The sequence below is a fragment of the Nicotiana tomentosiformis genome, chromosome 6, assembly GCF_000390325.3.
Source record: "Nicotiana tomentosiformis chromosome 6, ASM39032v3, whole genome shotgun sequence".
Taxonomy (NCBI): Eukaryota; Viridiplantae; Streptophyta; class Magnoliopsida; order Solanales; family Solanaceae; genus Nicotiana; species Nicotiana tomentosiformis.
Window position 1 is genome coordinate 82,419,271 of NC_090817.1, and position 18,430 is coordinate 82,437,700.

General features: G+C 33.5%; 2 protein-coding genes across 4 annotated transcripts; both read right to left on the bottom strand.

The window, feature by feature from the left end:
- Positions 1–902: 902 nt before the first annotated feature.
- LOC104100854 (scarecrow-like protein 14) lies at positions 903–4,332 on the bottom strand. Its single transcript, XM_009608203.4, has 2 exons — positions 4,195–4,332; positions 903–3,456 (listed from the first exon to the last, which is right to left on the bottom strand). The coding sequence occupies exon 2, from the start codon at positions 3,441–3,443 to the stop codon at positions 1,197–1,199; it is 2,247 nt and encodes a 748-aa protein (XP_009606498.1). The 5' UTR covers positions 3,444–3,456; positions 4,195–4,332; the 3' UTR covers positions 903–1,196.
- A 7,635-nt stretch (positions 4,333–11,967) lies between these two features.
- On the bottom strand, positions 11,968–18,059 carry LOC104100856 (telomere repeat-binding protein 5-like). 3 transcript variants are annotated; one of them, XM_009608204.4, is made up of 10 exons: positions 17,820–18,050; positions 15,862–16,069; positions 14,974–15,763; positions 14,691–14,900; positions 14,489–14,557; positions 14,307–14,386; positions 13,926–14,167; positions 13,270–13,578; positions 12,869–12,932; positions 11,968–12,483 (listed from the first exon to the last, which is right to left on the bottom strand). In XM_009608204.4, exons 2-10 carry the CDS (start codon positions 15,940–15,942, stop codon positions 12,313–12,315), a joined length of 2,016 nt encoding a protein of 671 aa, XP_009606499.1. In that variant the 5' UTR covers positions 15,943–16,069; positions 17,820–18,050; the 3' UTR covers positions 11,968–12,312. The 3 variants fall into 3 exon arrangements, with proteins under 3 accessions (XP_009606499.1, XP_009606500.1, XP_009606501.1); XM_009608205.4 differs by lacking the exon at positions 17,820–18,050 and adding an exon at positions 17,503–17,780; XM_009608206.4 differs by lacking the exon at positions 12,869–12,932 and having other exon boundaries at positions 17,820–18,059.
- Between the last annotated feature and the right edge of the window lie 371 nt (positions 18,060–18,430).

The following is an 18,430-nucleotide window of genomic DNA, read 5'->3' on the forward strand; positions in this document are numbered from 1 at the left end:
TTGGCACAAGAAAAAGAATCAAACTTGTACCTCTAATCCTTATTACGCTCTTAATAAAAAGAATCAAATAAAAGGTTAAACTGCAGTGTAAATAAAATCAAGATTCCTATTTTCTTAAAGATAGTGCAGGACAAATATCGGATAAAACTTGTCTCGTAATTAATGATATCTTTCTTACTGACATTATCTTTTTTTTATAATGGTTTTTTTAATCTTAAAAGCATGTGATAACCTGTCTTTGAGATGTCTTCTTTAGTTTTTTCTAGTAGGTTCGGATTTATTTAATTTAGTGATTTTTCGTTAGTTAAATAGATCAATAGTAGAACAGATTCTTTTCTTTCAGTTCATCAAAGAGTTATATTATCGTAAGAATATTTACGTGGTAAGAAGGAAACCCAGAGAGAACTAATGCCAAATATATGAGAAAGAACAATAAAAAGGAGGGAGAATTGCTTCAAATATTACGCTTTATCTATTAATTTAATGAAAGGGGGCTTAACATGAAATTCATAAAATTGAAGGTAAAATACAAATTTAAAAGTTAATTTGGTCAACATTTTTTCCCTTTCAATTGCTAGGGAAAAAAAGAATATGTCAGAGAGCAAAAAAGAAAAGATATGAGAAATTATGCAACTACCATAGTCACCATAAGATTATCTTTGTCAAGACAAAAGATGTATCTTATCCTAGAAACTAGTGACATTTTTGTTAAAACCAAAAAACTGAACTGGAAAGGGAAACAAAGTTTTAACATAATGGGTTTCAAAATTCTCCTTTTTCTCCTTGATACATAAAATTGAAATGTTAGACAACACACCTCATTAGGCTAATTTTAGAGAACGTAGATAGATAACAACTACCAGTCGTTAGCCAATTGTACACAGAACGATCACAAGGAGACATGACAAGCAAAGCTAAGTCGCACAAACAGTTTCAACTATGTGTTTCACCATACTAAGCTTAATCAAGATTAGCAAAAACCAATCCTTTCTAGGGACAACATTATGTACAGAATGGCTACATAACACATCGGTTTTGGCTACATAACAGCATCCTATGAACTGAAAAGAAAATTGTGCCGCCGGCCAAAGCAGCTGAATACAGAAGTGCAATCTCATGCATGAATGCAGTCCTCCCATGATCTTTTTGGAGACCTCAGGATTTTGAGTTTGACAATGAACGTGTTTCAGATACTTCTATGCTGGCACCCAACACGAGCTAGCACATACTACCCGGCCTTTCCAACCCTGTAACATCCAATTACCATCCTCATCAAACACAAAATCTCGGTGGTATCCCCCCTTTACCTTGCACCTTAACTTCTGCATGAGTTGTTGGTTCAAGGGAAGCAGCTTGAATCCAGCCCTCATATTGCGGACCTGCCACTGCTTATATGTCTCAGGCCTCTCAACCCTCTCGGACCCTTCGCAAGCAATTACATTCATTGCCTCGCGCCTATAAAATTCTTGTTCAAAATGCAACCTCTGCTGATCATCACGGGGTAAAGTAGCATCAAACATGTCAAAGAGAGTTGAGTAGTGGAAGAGGGCCTCCCTGAAGCGAGTGACAAAGAAGGGTGCACTGTAAGATCCATTGACTACAGCTTGCACAAAGATATCTGGATTCATCTTTCTAATTAAGCTCAGAACTGCATCCCTTGGACTGTCCACAACCACCGTCTCATCCAATAGGTTCTTAAGACGAAAAAGACAGTTCACAGCAACAGTCTCGCCACTTGCAAGTTTCAAGTCTTCAATTTTAATATTCTCCCAATTCTGTGTAGCTATCGCATTATACTCAAATGGAACATGAAAGCGCTCGCAATATTTTGCCAAGCGGCTCCCTGTCTGTTCTAAGCTTTCTGCTGGCCTGAAGCCAGGTTGGGGAAGGTCTATTCCAGTAATGCGAAGCTTTGGAGGCCCACTAGGTATCTGTGAGAGAAGCTGGATGAGTATTGGCCACTGGAAACCGTATGTTATACCAAAATCTATGAGATGCAATGTCCTGGCATTCGATGCTGTGTGGAAGATCATTTTATTTGCAAACAATATTGATATTTTCTTGAACGGGCATGACGAAAGGTAAACCTGGTATGCTTTCAATTTCTCAGCAGCTGTGATCCTTTTCGGGGCAAGGGCAGCATATTGTTGAGTGCCAGTGCCAGCCAAACGAGCTTCAAGGCCATCTGCAAATACACTGGCCAGCCTCTGGTATGCATCACCTGTGGGTGAAGAATGCTGCCTGATCTGCTTTAGCTGTTCATTTGCCGTCCTGCGATCGTCAGCAGCAACAGATTGTGCACAGCTAATTAAGAGAGTCCTTAGATCCACAGCTTCATTTTTAGTCCCTTGTTTTTTAGCACGAGTTTTTCCACCATTTGATCCATGTGCTTGTCCATTCTGATCTGAACTTTTGTTTACTTCAGATGGCATCTCACACTTGACATCACCACATCCTGTCCCCTTATCTGTACAAAGCAGAACCCTATCAAACATCTCTGATAACTCAACCTCCTCCACATATATTGCTGATTGTTTGTTGCTCCTTTCGTCCTCGTAATCACTGTCCTCGGGATACTGATGCTTTCTTCCTTTCGTGCCATTAGGTGAGTGATTCTTCTCATCCTTCTCTACCTTGACGACAGCCTCTTTGGATACTTCCTCCATCTTTGGAGGCAATGTATAATTATCCAAATCGATGACAAATTGACTGAGGTTTGGAAGGAATTTACTAGCTTCCTCCATCCCTCTCTTGAACTGTAAGATGGACTCACTATCAGTAAATACATTTGAAACAACATTAGGATTTACTAAAGAGTCCACATGGGCATTTGAATTATTGAAGTTATTTAAAGAACCACGGGACCTCTCTGAGTTACTCTGCACCAAAGGTCGGACGTTGTATTCCGATGGATGACTCTCGACAGGCAACCTAGATTCTCCAGGATCAACAACCCATTGAGTATCGGTGGAATTAGTACCAGTATTGCTACTACTTGTACTATGCTCGCTGGAATTCCAGAAAATGCTGTCTGGGCTTTTTAACTGATGGTCAACATAATCAGAGGTACGATAGGGTGAAGGAGGGTACGACTTGCCAAGGGCTTCATAGAAGGACTTCTCAGCAGCTTTTAGAGCAAGCGGATCATGGAACATGCTGGGCTTATCTTCAATATTCTCCTCCATTAGTATCTGGTTAAGGTACTTGAATAGAGAATCAGAGTCGTGATCATCTGGAGAGTCCACTTCCGAGCTCACATTTGAGGATGGAGCAAAGTTACCAACGTCTGGGCTTGATGTATTGTAAGGGGCACCAAAAGCTACATAGTCATTCGTATAACTGAGAGGATGATTCAGTGATTCCTCAAAGCTAGACAAATTGATCTGATCTTCGAACTCGAAAGTGTTTACTGGATGAGGCAACGGATTGAACCGAGGATCCATAGACGTGCACAATCTACAAATAAAGGAGAAAGGAGGAAAATATTACAAGGAGAAAAGAGGGATGAAACAAAATTTCATTGGGTTGCAATAAACAATGAGAATATACTAAGCTGTGCATATATTGAAAAGGTGATAACTATTTCTTTTATCATAAGCAAACTTATACTGGCTAATATCGATATAAGACTCCAAAACAATAGAAGAACCAGATAATGGGTGGAAACAAAACCTAAGACTTTTCAGAAACTCGGTCACATTAAGCTAATTAATTGCAATAAATCAAAACAAACATTAAAGATATCACCCAATGAATCAAAGCAAACATTAAAGATATCACCCAATGAATCAAAGCAATGAATAACAATATGACTCAAAATCAAAACACGAAAATAAATAATTAAAAAAAGAAGACGAAAAAGAACTGAAAGAACGAAGATCAAATCTAAGTTACAAATTTCACGAAAGAGAAGCCAGGCACAAAACACCAAACTGGAAAGAAAAAAATGTGAACACCATTAATTTTTATTTCTCTTTCATAAGATTAGATTCTTTTTTCGTTCAAAAAAAAAGTTTCTAAAGGAAGATAAGAAACTCCATAAGCCTGGAAAAAATCAACAGAGTAATAACATCGAGAGGAACAAAAACCCAATTGAGAACTGAAGAAGTTGGGGGAACCAGAATCAGTCATCACAAAAATCTCAACTTGAAAAACAAAAGCTTTACAAACATTTCTATCTACTGGTGTGCGTACCTTAGACTAAAGAGAAGTTGCGCGATGAAGTGAAAATGGGAGGCACTCTCTCACTTTTATTTAAGAGAATGAAACGGCAAAAAAAATGCGAAGAGGATATGAATATTAAAGCCCAAGGAGTCAATACTAAGCCAAGAGAAAAAGGGAAAGGGAACCTTCTGTGAAGGAGAAGAAAAGAAGCAAAGAAATTAAATGTTAAAACTTAAAAGTGATGATCAGATAAAGCTTGACGGGTCCAGGTTTTTAACCCGCTAGAGCCAGTCAAACATGGGTCATGGCTTGCATCAAACCAGGTCATATTCTATCTTTGTCTGTGTCTGTGCAGTGTGTGCAGCTTATTGGTGCATTTTGCTCTGAGCCACATTCCCACTTAGCTTTTTGACAAGTATTCTGTGCCTACATTTGTTGAGTCCGGAACCCAAATATTGTCTAACCAAACTATGGTTAGAAGGGGGAAATATGTATCCTCTTTCTTTGTTTTAATTCACATGGCCATTAAAAGCAGATAAAGAAAATTTAATGTACAACAAGAAAAATAGAGTATAGGGAAGTGTAATGGTCAAAGGCTAGCTATAGAGTTGGTAAGCAGCAATAAGATTTATCGATATTTTTAATAGTTGTTATTTTGTATTATACATAAAATAATTTTTTTTTTTTATTTTCAAATTAGAATTATGAGTTTTATTTTACAGTTAAAATTTTCATAAGAGAATAATATATACAGTTTAATCTATTGCTTGAATTTTTTATTTTATTTTATTTTATTTTTTAATTTAAATATTAAAATTTTAGTTATATTTACACAATATGAATTTTATTAATCGAAATTCTAATTATAAATCTTATAATTTTCTTATTATTAAATATAAACTAATTATAACTATTTAATCTTTAAAATTATAAACCAAGAATTATTATTAGCTAAGTAATGAATTATGTTTTTCATATTCTTATCAGGATAATTAATTAAATGATTGTTCATAAACTAAATGATTATAATACAGTTTAGTTTATGAAAATTTAGTTTAGAAAAATTAATTAAATGGTTGTTCATAAATTAAATGGTTATAATCAGTTTAGTTAAGGACAATTCTTATTAGAAAAAATTTAGTCTACGAGCAACCATTCAATCAGTTTTCCTAATAAAAATATATGAATTATATTCCATTACTTAGCTAATAATAATCCTAATGGATTATAATTTTAAAAATTAAATGGTTATAACCAGTTTAATAATAAGAACAACCATATTCTTATTTAAATTTTTTTAATGGATAATACAATTACAATAGCCAAGGAATAAAAGGAGAAATAAAAAATACATTTAAGAAAAAATATAAAAATATAATTAGAATTTTGATTAATAAAATTCATATAGTGTAAATATAACTAAAATTTTAATAATTAAATTCAAAAAGAAAAATATTAAAAAATAAAAAAATCCAAGCAATAGATTAAACTGTATATATTAATTAAAATTCTCTTATGGAAATTTTAACTATAAAATAAAACTCATAATTCTAATTTGAAAATAAAAAGAGAAAAAAAAAAGAATTTTGTTTTGCATATAATACAAAATAACAACTATTAAAAATATCGGTAGATTATTTTAACAAAATAATAAAAGGCTTTTTTTTATACTTTAAATGAATTCAAAAATCATAATTTTCTAATAAATATTAAATGATTTTAGTTACATTAAAAAGTAATTATAAATATTAAAGTATTTATATCTAAATACTTAAACCAAATAATGAAAAAAAATAAAAAAGAAATAAAAAAACAAAAAATTGTTGTCCTTGGACTTGAAGGCCAAAACCAATTTTATTTCTAGCCTTTAACAATTACACCACCCAGCACACTTCTTATTGTTTAGTACATTAAATTCTCTTTATCTATTTTTTCTGTGCCACGTGTATTTCAAGAACAAAGAAAGAGGGACGTTAACGCTGTCTGGTAAAAAAATAAATTGACATACATAGCGCATTAAATTAATGCGTTATACCTATTTTTGTCTCCCTTTTTTTCGCCATAGTTTGGTCGCTTGAATCTAATTATACAATATTTGGATTCCGGTTAGTAGATGAGCTTTAACTTTTTGGATTTAAATAACAGCCTCTTTATTTCATTTATGTGGAACTTTATCATTTGGAAGATCAAAGAGTGACTATTTTTTAATGACTTTCTAATATAATAGGTAAAATTAAATAATTTTTGTGTTGTAAAAATAATTTAGTAATTTTGATGCAGTAAATTAAAGCTGATGTAGTAACCATCCGGAACAATTAATGTCTCTGCCCAAAAATTTTCTTGCTTTCCGAGTCCCCAAAGATTACGGGTGTGTTTGGCACGAAGGAATATATTTTCCATAAAAAATATTTTCTTAGAAAATGAGTGGTTTTATTACTTATTTTTCTATGTTTGGTTGGTAAATGAAAAAAAATTTCGGAAAAAATATTTTCTAGTGTTTGTTTAGAGTAAAAAATATTTTTTTATAAAATATTTTTGTTGAAATAAAAAAAAATACTTTTTACTACATTATTTTGTTGAAACGAAAGAAAATACTTTTTACTACATTATTTTGTTGAAACGAAAGAAAATACTTTTCTACATCATAAAAGAAAATATTTTTTTGTTGAAACGAAGAAAATACTTTTTTACTTCATGAAAGAAATACTCATTTTTATTTTGTTGAAATGAAAGAAAAATATATTTTCTACATCATAAAAGGAAAGTACTTTTTTTGTTGAAATGAAAGACGATACTTTTTACTACATCATTTTGTTGAAATGAAAGAAAATATTTTTTCTACATCATGAACATAAAGTATTTTTTTGTTGAAATGAAAGAGGATATTTTTTACTACACTCTTTTGTTGAAATGAAAGAAAATATTTTTTCTACATCATGAAAAGAAAGTACTTTTTTTGTTGAAATGAAAAGAAGATATTTTTTACTACATCATTTTGTTGAAATGAAAGAAAATACTTTTTTAATATCATAAAAATAAAGTACTTTTTAGTTGAAATGAAAAAAGATACTTTTTACTACATTATTTTGTTGAAATAAAAGAAAATATTTTTTCAAATCATGAAAAGAAAGTACGTTTTTTGTTGAAACGAAAGAAGATAGTATTTTTTACTACATCATTTTATTGAAATGAAAGAAAATACTTTTTCAACATCATGAAAATAAAGTGTTTTTTTGTTGAAATGAAAGAAGATAATTTTTACTACATTATTTTGTTGGGGAAAGTTGAAGAAGAGTTTTGGAAAATATTTTTATTTCGCTTGATAGGGAAAATATTTTTCTCCAATTGGAAGAAAATGAGATCACGAGAAAAATATTTTCTAAAACATTTAAGCCAACCAAACATGAAAAAATTGAAAAATATTTTCCTTTTTACCAAACACACCCTAGAAGTCTTTTCTTCTCCTATTTGTATGTAGACTGTAGAGGAGATACTTGGAGAGGAAGCAAATTGGTCAAATTTGGAACCAAAAGTTATTTTATTATTTCCCCCTTTTAGTCAAGAAAGATATTATACAAAAGTAAGACAATAATGATATAGAATAAGTCGAATATTCTAATGCGCATTTCAACCAATAACTGTTCAACTTTTATAATTACTCTGATCTCATTTTCTAACACGGTTAACAGAGCACTAAGTAAGATCTAAACATAAAATAATCATTTCAAATACATTTATATTTACTTCATTTCATTTTAAATGCTGTGTTAGATAGGCACCGGCAGAGGTTAAGAAAGAAAATACTTTTGGCATATATATCAAAAGCAATAATTTTAAAGATTATTGTGATATTTATACTATATTAAAAGTACGAAGGCCATTAGCAAAATGTCGTTCGCTTTTTTTATCCTTTAAAAATAGATTTTATAGTGGATAACATTATAATTTAGGTTACTCTCCTAATATTTAGGATTTTAAAATTAATTAATATTTTACTTTCTAAAAATTATTAATTTCCTTATTTGAAGCAAACCGAATTAAGAAAATAAATTTTTTGTTCTTTTTTCTTTTCAAGCGCTTTGCCGCTTTGCTCAAAGTCTTTAGCTAGCAAATTGTTGTTGCAACCTATTTGCCATATTTTCTATCGAGATCAAAAAATATTTTCCCAACCAATGCAACTCAATTCTTATTACTTTATTAATTTTTGTTTTTAATTTTTTATTACTGAAAAGTTAACAATATAAAGAATTTTTTTATTTTCCTTAGCAAGTACACTTAAATAATTTAAAATAGATGAGCTATTATAAGAATATGAAAAAGTAAAGAATTATTCTTATAGTGCTAAGAATATATCCATAAATGCAATAACAACTTATTTATGTATGACTTTTAGATATATTTCAATATATGAGATGTTTGATATTAACAATAAAAAACATGAGTAGTAATATAACACTCTTTGAAGCTACAAGATACTAGGTTGGTTGCGAGTTGCGATAATACAAAATATATAGAGTTAATCTCTCAAAATGTTATATCATTTTCATCTAATTTTTACAATACAATAAATATATATAGTCCATATTTTATCTAACCTACTATTTTTTTTAACAGAAATAGTTTTTATCGTAAAATGGTCCTAAGTATGGATAAAAAAATCTATCTTTCTTTTCAAAATATATACCATAAATTGAGGGCATCATGTCAAAAGATGTTTAATTATATTGGAGTTACACAAAATTGTAAAAGTTGATGCAATAAAAATTAAAGATGAAAAGATAGAAGGCAAAAGCATATCAAGAAGACCAAAAAAAAAAAAAAAGAAGGAAACAATGAAGACCCATAACTTCTAAAAAATTAAAATTGAAAAAGATTAGTAAAATACCATTCTTTAAATAGTATAACCTCTAACTATCTTTTTACCAAAATCATAATTTTGTTCAAATACGGAGCAACTTGTGCTGGCACATTATTTAATATTTAGTTCAAAATTTCTAATTGAAATTATTTTAATTCAATTAAAACACGATATTAATATTTATTTGTATGATGAAGAATATAGTTTATCAATAGTTTTTTGTTATTGACTCAACAAACACGTGCATCGCACGTACTTTAAGACTAGTTTATATAAAAGCTGAAAGCATATCATTAAACATTTAAAGTTAAAAGTTTTCACATATAAGAATACTTTTTTTTAAAGAATAAAAGGAAAGAGTATTATATAGAATAAAGTGGAAGGAGTAACACATAGGAGTAAGATACACAAAACTTCACATGCAAGTCATGTACTCTTTTCAGTTCTTCGCTAAAAGGGTTCATGAACATATTTTAAACAGTAGAGAAGAGTAGTAATACTGAGTCAAATAGAAATAAAATACTTAATTAGAGATTTTTAATAATCGATATTTATTTAGGTTATATAAGAACAGACCGAAGAAAAGTCACCAATTTGATAGAACATTGCTTGACTATGAACAGCAACTTGAAAAAAACATCAAACTTATTCTGATCAATCTCGTGCACGGCCTCGACTTTTGCACTTTTTCAGATTCAATGACTCACACAAAGTTATAGTACTACGAATGTACTATATTTATAAGCTAACGGTTGGATACACACACACACAAGGAAATATGTACTATATCGCGCCACTATTTATTTTAAATATTAAAAGAAAAAGTCTGGGCCATATGGGGAATCTTATGCTACTTCTAGTCAAATATAATAATAACGAGGTTTTAGGCCGTTAATTTAAGAAAATGTCTTTTATAGATCTCTTACGTGTAAAAGAAAAATCTCGTACGTGTAAAAGTAAACTTCTCATGTGTTAAAAAAAAAAGGTAGGGTCATAAAACTAAAAACAAGTTTGTAAAAGGCCAAAAAACCAATTGACCCAAGATAACATATCAATATTTAGTCGGACAAATGATAGAAAAGAGACACTCAAAAAAGGATTTGATCAAATTAATTAATTAAAATATGCTTTATTCATATGGATTCATATTTGAAAACCTCATCCACTTAACAGAAATTAGTAAAAATATGAACTCGAAGTTTCATACGAGGTTTCTATAATTGATCTTTTGACTTGACAGTGATAACTTTGCATGGTGATGAGTCCACGGGACCCGTAATAATCACATCTGGTTACCTGTCTTGTTATATAAATTAATTTCACAAATAAGTACTACTACTTGATTCATTGTATCGTAGTTACGTTAAAATATTTGCATAAAAAATATTAGCATAATCAAAAGTCAAAACTGAATGAAGAAAGATTGATTTTAGCATCAATCACCCTTTACTAGCAAGTAGTAATACGTGATACAAAAATAATAGAGAAGAAAGAAATATTGAAGCTAAGAGAGGAAGAAAGACTTAGAGAAATGTTAACGCTAGCTTCTTCAGAATAGTGATTTCAAGACAGAAAACGACTTAAAGAAATTAAATCACTTCTTCAAAATAGTGATCGCCTGACATTGGAGATGTATATATATAACAGATTACGCCCTTACGGGGTCTGGAAGTTGCAAGAAAAATGAGTAGATAATATTGACCAAGAACAAGAAGGAAAAATATTGTGTCGTGGCAAGTCACTGTCTTGAAAGTGATTTCGGCCCGACTGAGTGTAAATCGTTAAGATCGGTCGCTCCCCAAGGTTCCACAGCACCTCCAAACACGTGCACTCGTGGCTGGTAGTTTGGAATTTGCACAAAATAATTGCCCAGAAATCAGTTAAAGAAGAAGAGAAGATGAAGGTGTCTTTTTATGTGATTGAAAACTCCACAAGACAGCTTCTAATATAGATAAGATGCTAGAGTTTGTTACAAGAGAATTAAATTGGGGTTAGGAGTTACAAGAATTCAAGTAGCAATTACCACATAGTTGTTACAAAGTAATAAATCAGACGGTAAGATAATGAATTTTGGTAAGCATGTATTTGGACACTTTCTGGTAAGCTTCTCTCCTTGACACAAAAAATGTAAAATAATTTTAGCAAAATCTTAGGTCTCACGCATATCTCGCGTGCTAGTGGGTGGGTTGGGGGCAAATCGACTTGTTTTGCCTTCAGGACCAATTTTTCATGTGCGCGAGACCACTACCTTTTACTAGCTCTTTACAAGCCCGACAAAGAGGAATTCAATATAAGGAGAAGAAAAAGACTTTCCGCGACCAATGAAGGAACTTTGTCTTTAACAAAAGACAAAAGAAGTAAAGAAGAAAAAAGGGACCAAACAGAAATCTTTGGCTTTGATTATCAAATATAATAATACCAACAGAAGTGACATCAATATTCTTTTTTAAAAAGCAAGCACGCATGTCGTTCTGTTAATATATATAGTCAGATTTCATCTTTAGAAATATGATGGCATCTTGTAATTAGTTATACTGATACACCTAACTACTGCACTTGCATATTACAAACCTTACAACAATCTCCCACTAGCTAATTGTAATCTTACAACAATCTTACAAACATTACAACACTGTTCTTATCTATCAAAATTCTAGCTATATGTAACTGGTGAAAATTTGATGGTTCATTTTTTTAACTTTTTGCCATCTACTTAAATTCATTTCATGGATGATAGCATTAAGTATTAGTGGTGGTAACCATAAGTGCAATCTACTAGAATGAAGGGAAAAGTAGTTGTATATATTTGTTATGACTTCGAAAAAGTAGGAACTCCAGCAAAATTAGCAATATTACTGGTACACAAGATGAAGCTATCTATAATCTTAAAATTGAAATTGATGTCCCAAAAGTGGAGAATCATAATATGATAAGGAACTAGTAAGTTTTACAATCAAATAGGGAACAAAACATTTCCCTTTTGCCTTTTCTATTGAACGAGTTAATTACAAAAGTACAATACCCTTACCCTAGAATGAATTTCTTTCCAAGGAAAGAAGCATTTAATGCCAAATTCTTGGCACAAAAAAAATTCTGTTAGCATATCACTTTATTCTATCAAACATTTACAAAGAGCCAGCTTCCAACCCCTCCATGCAAGGAACTATATAGCACTAACTAATTAACTTTCCCTGGTAATACTTTTTAAACAGAAGATATTTTACAGTGACAAAAAATAAGGAAACCTCTTCTTCAGTCCCCCATCGTGCAGCCATTTCCACGACGTGTTCCTAGAGCAGAAGGTAAGTCTCCGATGGCTGTTTCATCTGCTGTTTGGCTTGCTGTTGGGACCAGTAAGCATGGGCAGTGAGGACCCTGTCCAAGAGCTCCTGTGGCACGGGCTCGCCCCTCCTTTGCTGAGGGGATATTCTTGCTGTGTGCACCAGAGTTTTCCATTTATCCTGATAACAGCCGTCAATTAAACTCAATGTTGTGTGATTACTATGTGTATCAAGATTCAAGAGGATGGCTCATGACTATTTTCTTTCTCCTTTCCAGGTCATTCACAGAAGATTTTGTTAAGTATTGGAGATGTAAAGGAAATTACATACAAGATGCATGCAAGTACGCCGCTTTAAGAACCAAATGATTTCTTAGCTGCTTGAAGAAGCAACAAATGGATAAGGCTTCTCAGATTGTAACATTAGTCATGCACAGAATGAACTAGCTAATTAAGAAAGCAAAGCATAAAAGTCGAAATGGGAAGAGAGATCCCGGCAGGCAAGTCAACAATTGGCTGCGGATGGTGTGATGTTGAAAAGCACGAGACAGTGACAAATGTTATACCTTCAAATCGACATAAGTTCTATGATTGGCATTATCAAAAGCTCGCAGTTTCACATCACGCCATCTGCCAAACAACAAAACAATAACTGATAAACTGAAAAAACAAATCAGAAGTCTGCATCCTGACCCACGTTGTACTTCATTATCACTTAACAAAAGCCCTGGTTGGGGGAGTGGGGTAGGGGTGGGGGGAGTTTGGGTGAAGATGTTAATGAAATTTGATAGATTTATGAATTCTTTTGAGATCCCCAGAGCTGTAACTCGTTGTACAGATACATAGCACTCACTTAGTGCTCTTTTGTGAAGAAATACCCTTATTTATAATAAAAGTTAATAATAATCTAGAATCTCATACACATCATAGCTCAATTCAGTACTAATTATGGTTATACTAAACATACCTTCCTGTTCCAAGCTTCTCAACAGCTTGAACAAGTGCTTCCACTTCCGCAACAGAAAAAGGTCTACGGATTCGACGCTGCGTGGCCTCAGATCGCTTGGGCTTCAGCAATGGAACTACGGCCAAGGCTTCTGCATTTACCGCAGTTACTGGAACCAATGCTCTTGAATTTGCAGAAATTTTCTCCAATGCTGCGTAATGAGGAGATGGAGCTGAATCACGATCACTTTCAACAAAATTATTCAAACTTGTTCCTGTATGATCATCAGATCTCCCCTGATGAATGCCAGTAATAGCAGGAGATAGGCACCTGGTGATATATATATATATATAGTGCAAAGTCGTCAAGACTACTTTTGATTCTAGCATGTTTCTAAGAAGATGTAGTTTCCAAAATAAAGCTCAAAAAATTGAATACACAATAAGCTCCTGCACATTTCCACAAAAGAAGTAGGAATACTAGCCAAGATAGAAAACACTAGAAAATATAGAAACAACCCACCAAGAATAGGAAGAAGTTATGGATTTCTAATTTCAAAACAACCGCAGGTATATATTTAGCCATATAACTTGCTGTTAAACTGAAGTAGCAGCAGAAGCTCTATAATAACAATGGCTACGGTCCTAATACCCATCAGAGATCGATAAATAGAATACCTTGTTAGTGGTTGAGGTGTATCACAAGGAAGGACACAAGAACGCCAATCTGGACCAAGAGGTGGAGAAGCTTGAATGGGATTGGGCTCCAGTGAGAAGCCCAGAGCATCAAGCTCGTAATCATGAGAAATTCCAGTCTGCAATAAGGTTTTGTTATCATCTCTAACCTTCTTACCCTGAAAAACCACACCGATACGTAGTCCACCACCAAGTATAGCAGTCACTGCTTCCATTACGGTCCTCTGCAAAATATTACGAACATGAATAGTGTTTTTCCAAACTGACATTCAAAAAAAGAAAATGTAGCACAAGGCAGAATACTGATGATAGAAACTTATTGAGGAAAGTGAATTAGTATTTGAAGGTAACGCTTTCACATGCCTTTAAAGAACCAACAGTTGCATTTTCTGGAATCTCGACAAAAAACTCAGGAACCCTGAAGGATTTGATTCTAAACTTAACTGCGTGAAAGGAAAAACATTCCCATATTAGAACCTCTTCAAATGACAGAGCAAGGAATACAAGAGAATTCACGTGATAACACCAAAAGAAGGCTCTCTCACCACAGGAATCACTAGGCTTGAAGGATGCACGACCTCCATTGAAGACTGACGTCCCAGCTGCTGCACCGCCTGTCAGAGTTGATATGCAGAGGTAAATAAGTATCAATAAGGATCGAAACATACACACATTTATGCACGCAAGTAAAAACTGAGTCATGTCCATGTTGCTGCATGAAAGGCATAAACTGAGAAGCGAACAAACCTCCAGAAGATGCTTTACTATAATAGGAAGCATTTCCATGTAAGTCACTTGTTGGAGAACTACAAATTCCATCGGTACTCATCTCTCCATCTGAATTAGAGAAGGAGCCACATTTGAAGAGCTTTCTTTTCTTGAAAGGAAAATCCCTCTGAGACCTTTGGTGCTTGTAGGCACTGTTTCTGTTGTGGTAAGCATGCATTGTTTTCCCCCCTGGAAAAATCCTCCTCGTGTCAAACCCCAGGGCAAGTGAATATGAAGGATTGCAAAAACAACAAACGCTTACCAGTATTGGCATGCCCCTCATTGTCAGATTTTAGATTTTCTTCCCAATATTTGGAAGCTAGTAACTTCTTAATTGGGCGATCTCGTACCCGTGGTGCTGACCCAGAGGCCTTATTTGGGGTGCTTGGTTGAGTGCACCCAGAGTTTTCGTCATCATCTCTATTATCTAACTTTACATCATTCCGGATCACCGGAAAGGACCTACAAGGAGCAGTATACGGAGACAAAGATAATCTTACACTATCATCTGAAGTAACAAGTAGTGTTGAAGGTTTCTTATCCCAAACATCAGGGAACTCTGGACTGGAAATTGCAGCCCCCTTACTTGTAGAAACTTTAGCATTATTTGACAGCTCAATTTTAATCTGTTTATCACTTTCTGTGTCTAATGTACAACTTGAAAAGACTCCATGTTCCTCCTCCCTGCTTTCACCATTTACAAATTGTTTAGCAAAGGGGAACTTCTCTGAGCAATCAGAACTCATAGTGACAGATGCAGGTCCAGAGATGGTATCATTTTGAGCATGTGGCAGTTCACTTAAAGAACGATTTACAACTGGAGCTTGTGAGACAAGCTCAGAAATGAAGAACCCCCGCTCATAACAGCCTTCAGCATAAGATTTTTCTTTTATCTTCTCATCTTTCAGAATTGATTGCTCCTTCCCTCTAACAGAACCCGTAGAATCAGGTGAGCTCGCTCCCTCCCCCAATAACTTGCCAGCTACAGTAGCTAACAAGTCAAAGGGACACGTTCCATCGCCATCAGCTTTCCTCCTAATAGTGCCCCTTCTCTACAAAAATTGCCAGGGAAATAAGATCAGGATAAGTGCCTCAATAGCAGAGGAATATACTTATAAGGCAAAATAATGGATCTGAAAAGTGAGATTACCCTAGCCGATCTGGTAGCTCGAGGTATAGGAGGCACCTGATAGCCATTGAATCCATAGTCTAACCTCTTCTGCAACACCATATCTCAGAAACCATCCCAAGAAATATCCAGCGAACACAAAAAACCAGCAGATTTTTTACAGTCTAAAAACTTCATGCTACACAACTCCTGTGGTCAACTGCACCAAATAGTCTAACAAAGAAGAGCCCTGCAAAATCACAAGCATTATAATTCGAGATATTTAAGCAAAAATAAAATTAAGTTAAATCATAAATTAAGTGATACTTAAATAAAATTTCATGTGAAACAAAAGGATCCTAGAGTTGAAATTCTCTTAATTCAGGGAAAAGATAAAAGAACAGAATCATCATTGTTTGATAAAGCTCCAGATGCCAGTAGGGAAACAAATCCTACAAAACTAGCGCCTTGTACTGCAGAACTTTATGCCAAACTCAACCCCTCAGCATCATAATCTTCGTTTATTGATACTTAAATGCTGATTATCAACCAAGATATTAGGGATGATCGATTAAGATCTGATATATTTAAATCATATCTAAAGCTGTTGTCACTCCCTAAGTTGAGCTAGATTTCTGAGTAAATGAAAGCTTCCCATCTTAAATATGCAGTTCAAACTACACCTTTCAACCATGATTCGCTGCTTGATCAGGACAAAATTGAATGATGTCATAATCCTAATCCAAAATGCAACGACGAGGTAAATAAGTAGGGACATTAAATAGGATCCTTATCGTAATTGAATGACAAAAGTAAAAGCTATTTCCAATTCTACATTTGCTTCAATAGAAATTACTTGGAACTGCTAGATCTCAATACTTTTCAAGGTTTTCCCCTCCAATAAATAGGGAAAAGGGAAAAGCAAGTTTAAGACATGCAGTGTGATATAACCATTACCAGATCAGCAAAACAAGAATGCAAGAAACATATAAACCTAAGTGCTGATAGAAGAAACATAATATGTGAAGTTCCAACATGGCGTTGGAACATGTTTTGTGATCAGTCGGAATAAAGGTTATACATGAATCAAACGAGTGGTATTAGTCACAAAATCTGGTCTTATGCATCTGACTAGAAAATATTCAATAAACGAAAATGTGAATACATAGAACCCTCTTAGATATTATAAACTCCATAAAGTCAATCCTTTGTTTAAAGGACAAGAGAGCATTTTCTCACGAGGATAAAGTAAATTGTTGCAAATTTGAAAAGGGAATACTAAAAACTAAAAGAACCCGCCCAAAACCCAGACAGAATAACACCAGAAATGAAATCATGAGTGCCAACACCCCCACCACCCCATAACAAGTACCATAACATCAGATCAACCAAACTAAACAAAGGGAAATATAGATATATCCAATCCAACGGACCCTGAATTTCAAAGAAGGGACCCCAAGTGGAAAAAGAGAGAAAGCTTTTGGACGTTAAATTCTGAAAATAGCAGCCCCCACTTAGATCCAAGAGATGAGAATAGAATCTAAAAGTACACCAAAAAGTTTTCTGAATTCAGAGGAAAAGGTAAAAGAGTGAAAGTTAAGAATTCCAAGAATGCTCTCTATGTCACAGAGAAACCTCAAAAAAAAAAAAAAAAAAAAAAAACACCAAACCATCAAAATTTACCATGTGCATTCTGAAAATGGACATTTCTTTAACTTTCTCAAGATTTTCACTCCAACCGAACCAAGTTCTGAACCAAAGATCATAACTTTATGAATTTGGGAACAAACCAATAACAAAAAAGAACAACCCCATCTTTAAACAACCAAATTTATGTCTAAAGTCACCATAATTTCCATTCAAATCCAAGAATCACCCATGAAAAGACAAATTCCCGTAGAATTTAAAAGCAACAAGATAATTCAGGATCAGAAAGGAGCAGAAAATTCAACGGAGAAATCAGAGAAGAAATAAAAAAAGAGATCACGAAAATAATATACCCTGTAATTTATGTAATGATGAACCATCCAATGTTTTTCATGGCCAAAGAAAAACCCTGAGAAATAAACCACCGCATGTATGTCTTAAACCCCCACTTCTTTATACAAGTTACTGGCGCTAACGGTAAAAGGCCCGTAGATGCACTTGCCAGTACCAGGTTTCTGTCTCAGAAACTACCTTAAGACCCGGTTACTCGACAACTGGTGGGCCCATATCCTCCCCGCCAGGTTGGCCGTACATGCTGCCACGTGGAACACCTTTCGGATCAACTGCTCATCGATAAAAACGTTGAGTCACGAACCAGGGTATTTTCTTTGAATTTTGTGTTTTAACTATATCATTTTATTTTATTCTCGCATTACTTTTATGGAGTTTTTTTTGTTTGTTTGTGAATTTTAAACATCCGTACTTGGAAGTTGTTTAATTTTCCTTTTTAGTGTTTTAAATTACTCAGATGAAATATGAGTAAAGCATGTGCAAAGCGTTCCAAACTTTGAAGAAACTCCAAGAAAAGATTAGATGATATTAGTAGTATTCTAATTCTATAAGCATCAAAATAAGAACGGTAAAGGGCCAAATATACTCCTTTACTTTCGAAAATGGTCTAACA

Bases quoted from the DNA above. Each gene is read 5' to 3' on its own strand.
- LOC104100854 (XM_009608203.4), bottom strand. From the start codon at position 3,443: ATGGATCCTCGGTTCAATCCGTTGCCTCATCCAGTAAACACTTTCGAG.
- LOC104100856 (XM_009608204.4), bottom strand. From the start codon at position 15,942: ATGGTGTTGCAGAAGAGGTTAGACTATGGATTCAATGGCTATCAGGTG. The intron at 14,901-14,973 runs GTAAGCGTTTGT...GGATTTTTCCAG, and splicing joins TGAGGGGCATGCCAATACTG to GGGGGAAAACAATGCATGCT. The intron at 13,579-13,925 runs GTATTCTATTTA...ATATATCACCAG, and splicing joins ACACCTCAACCACTAACAAG to GTGCCTATCTCCTGCTATTA.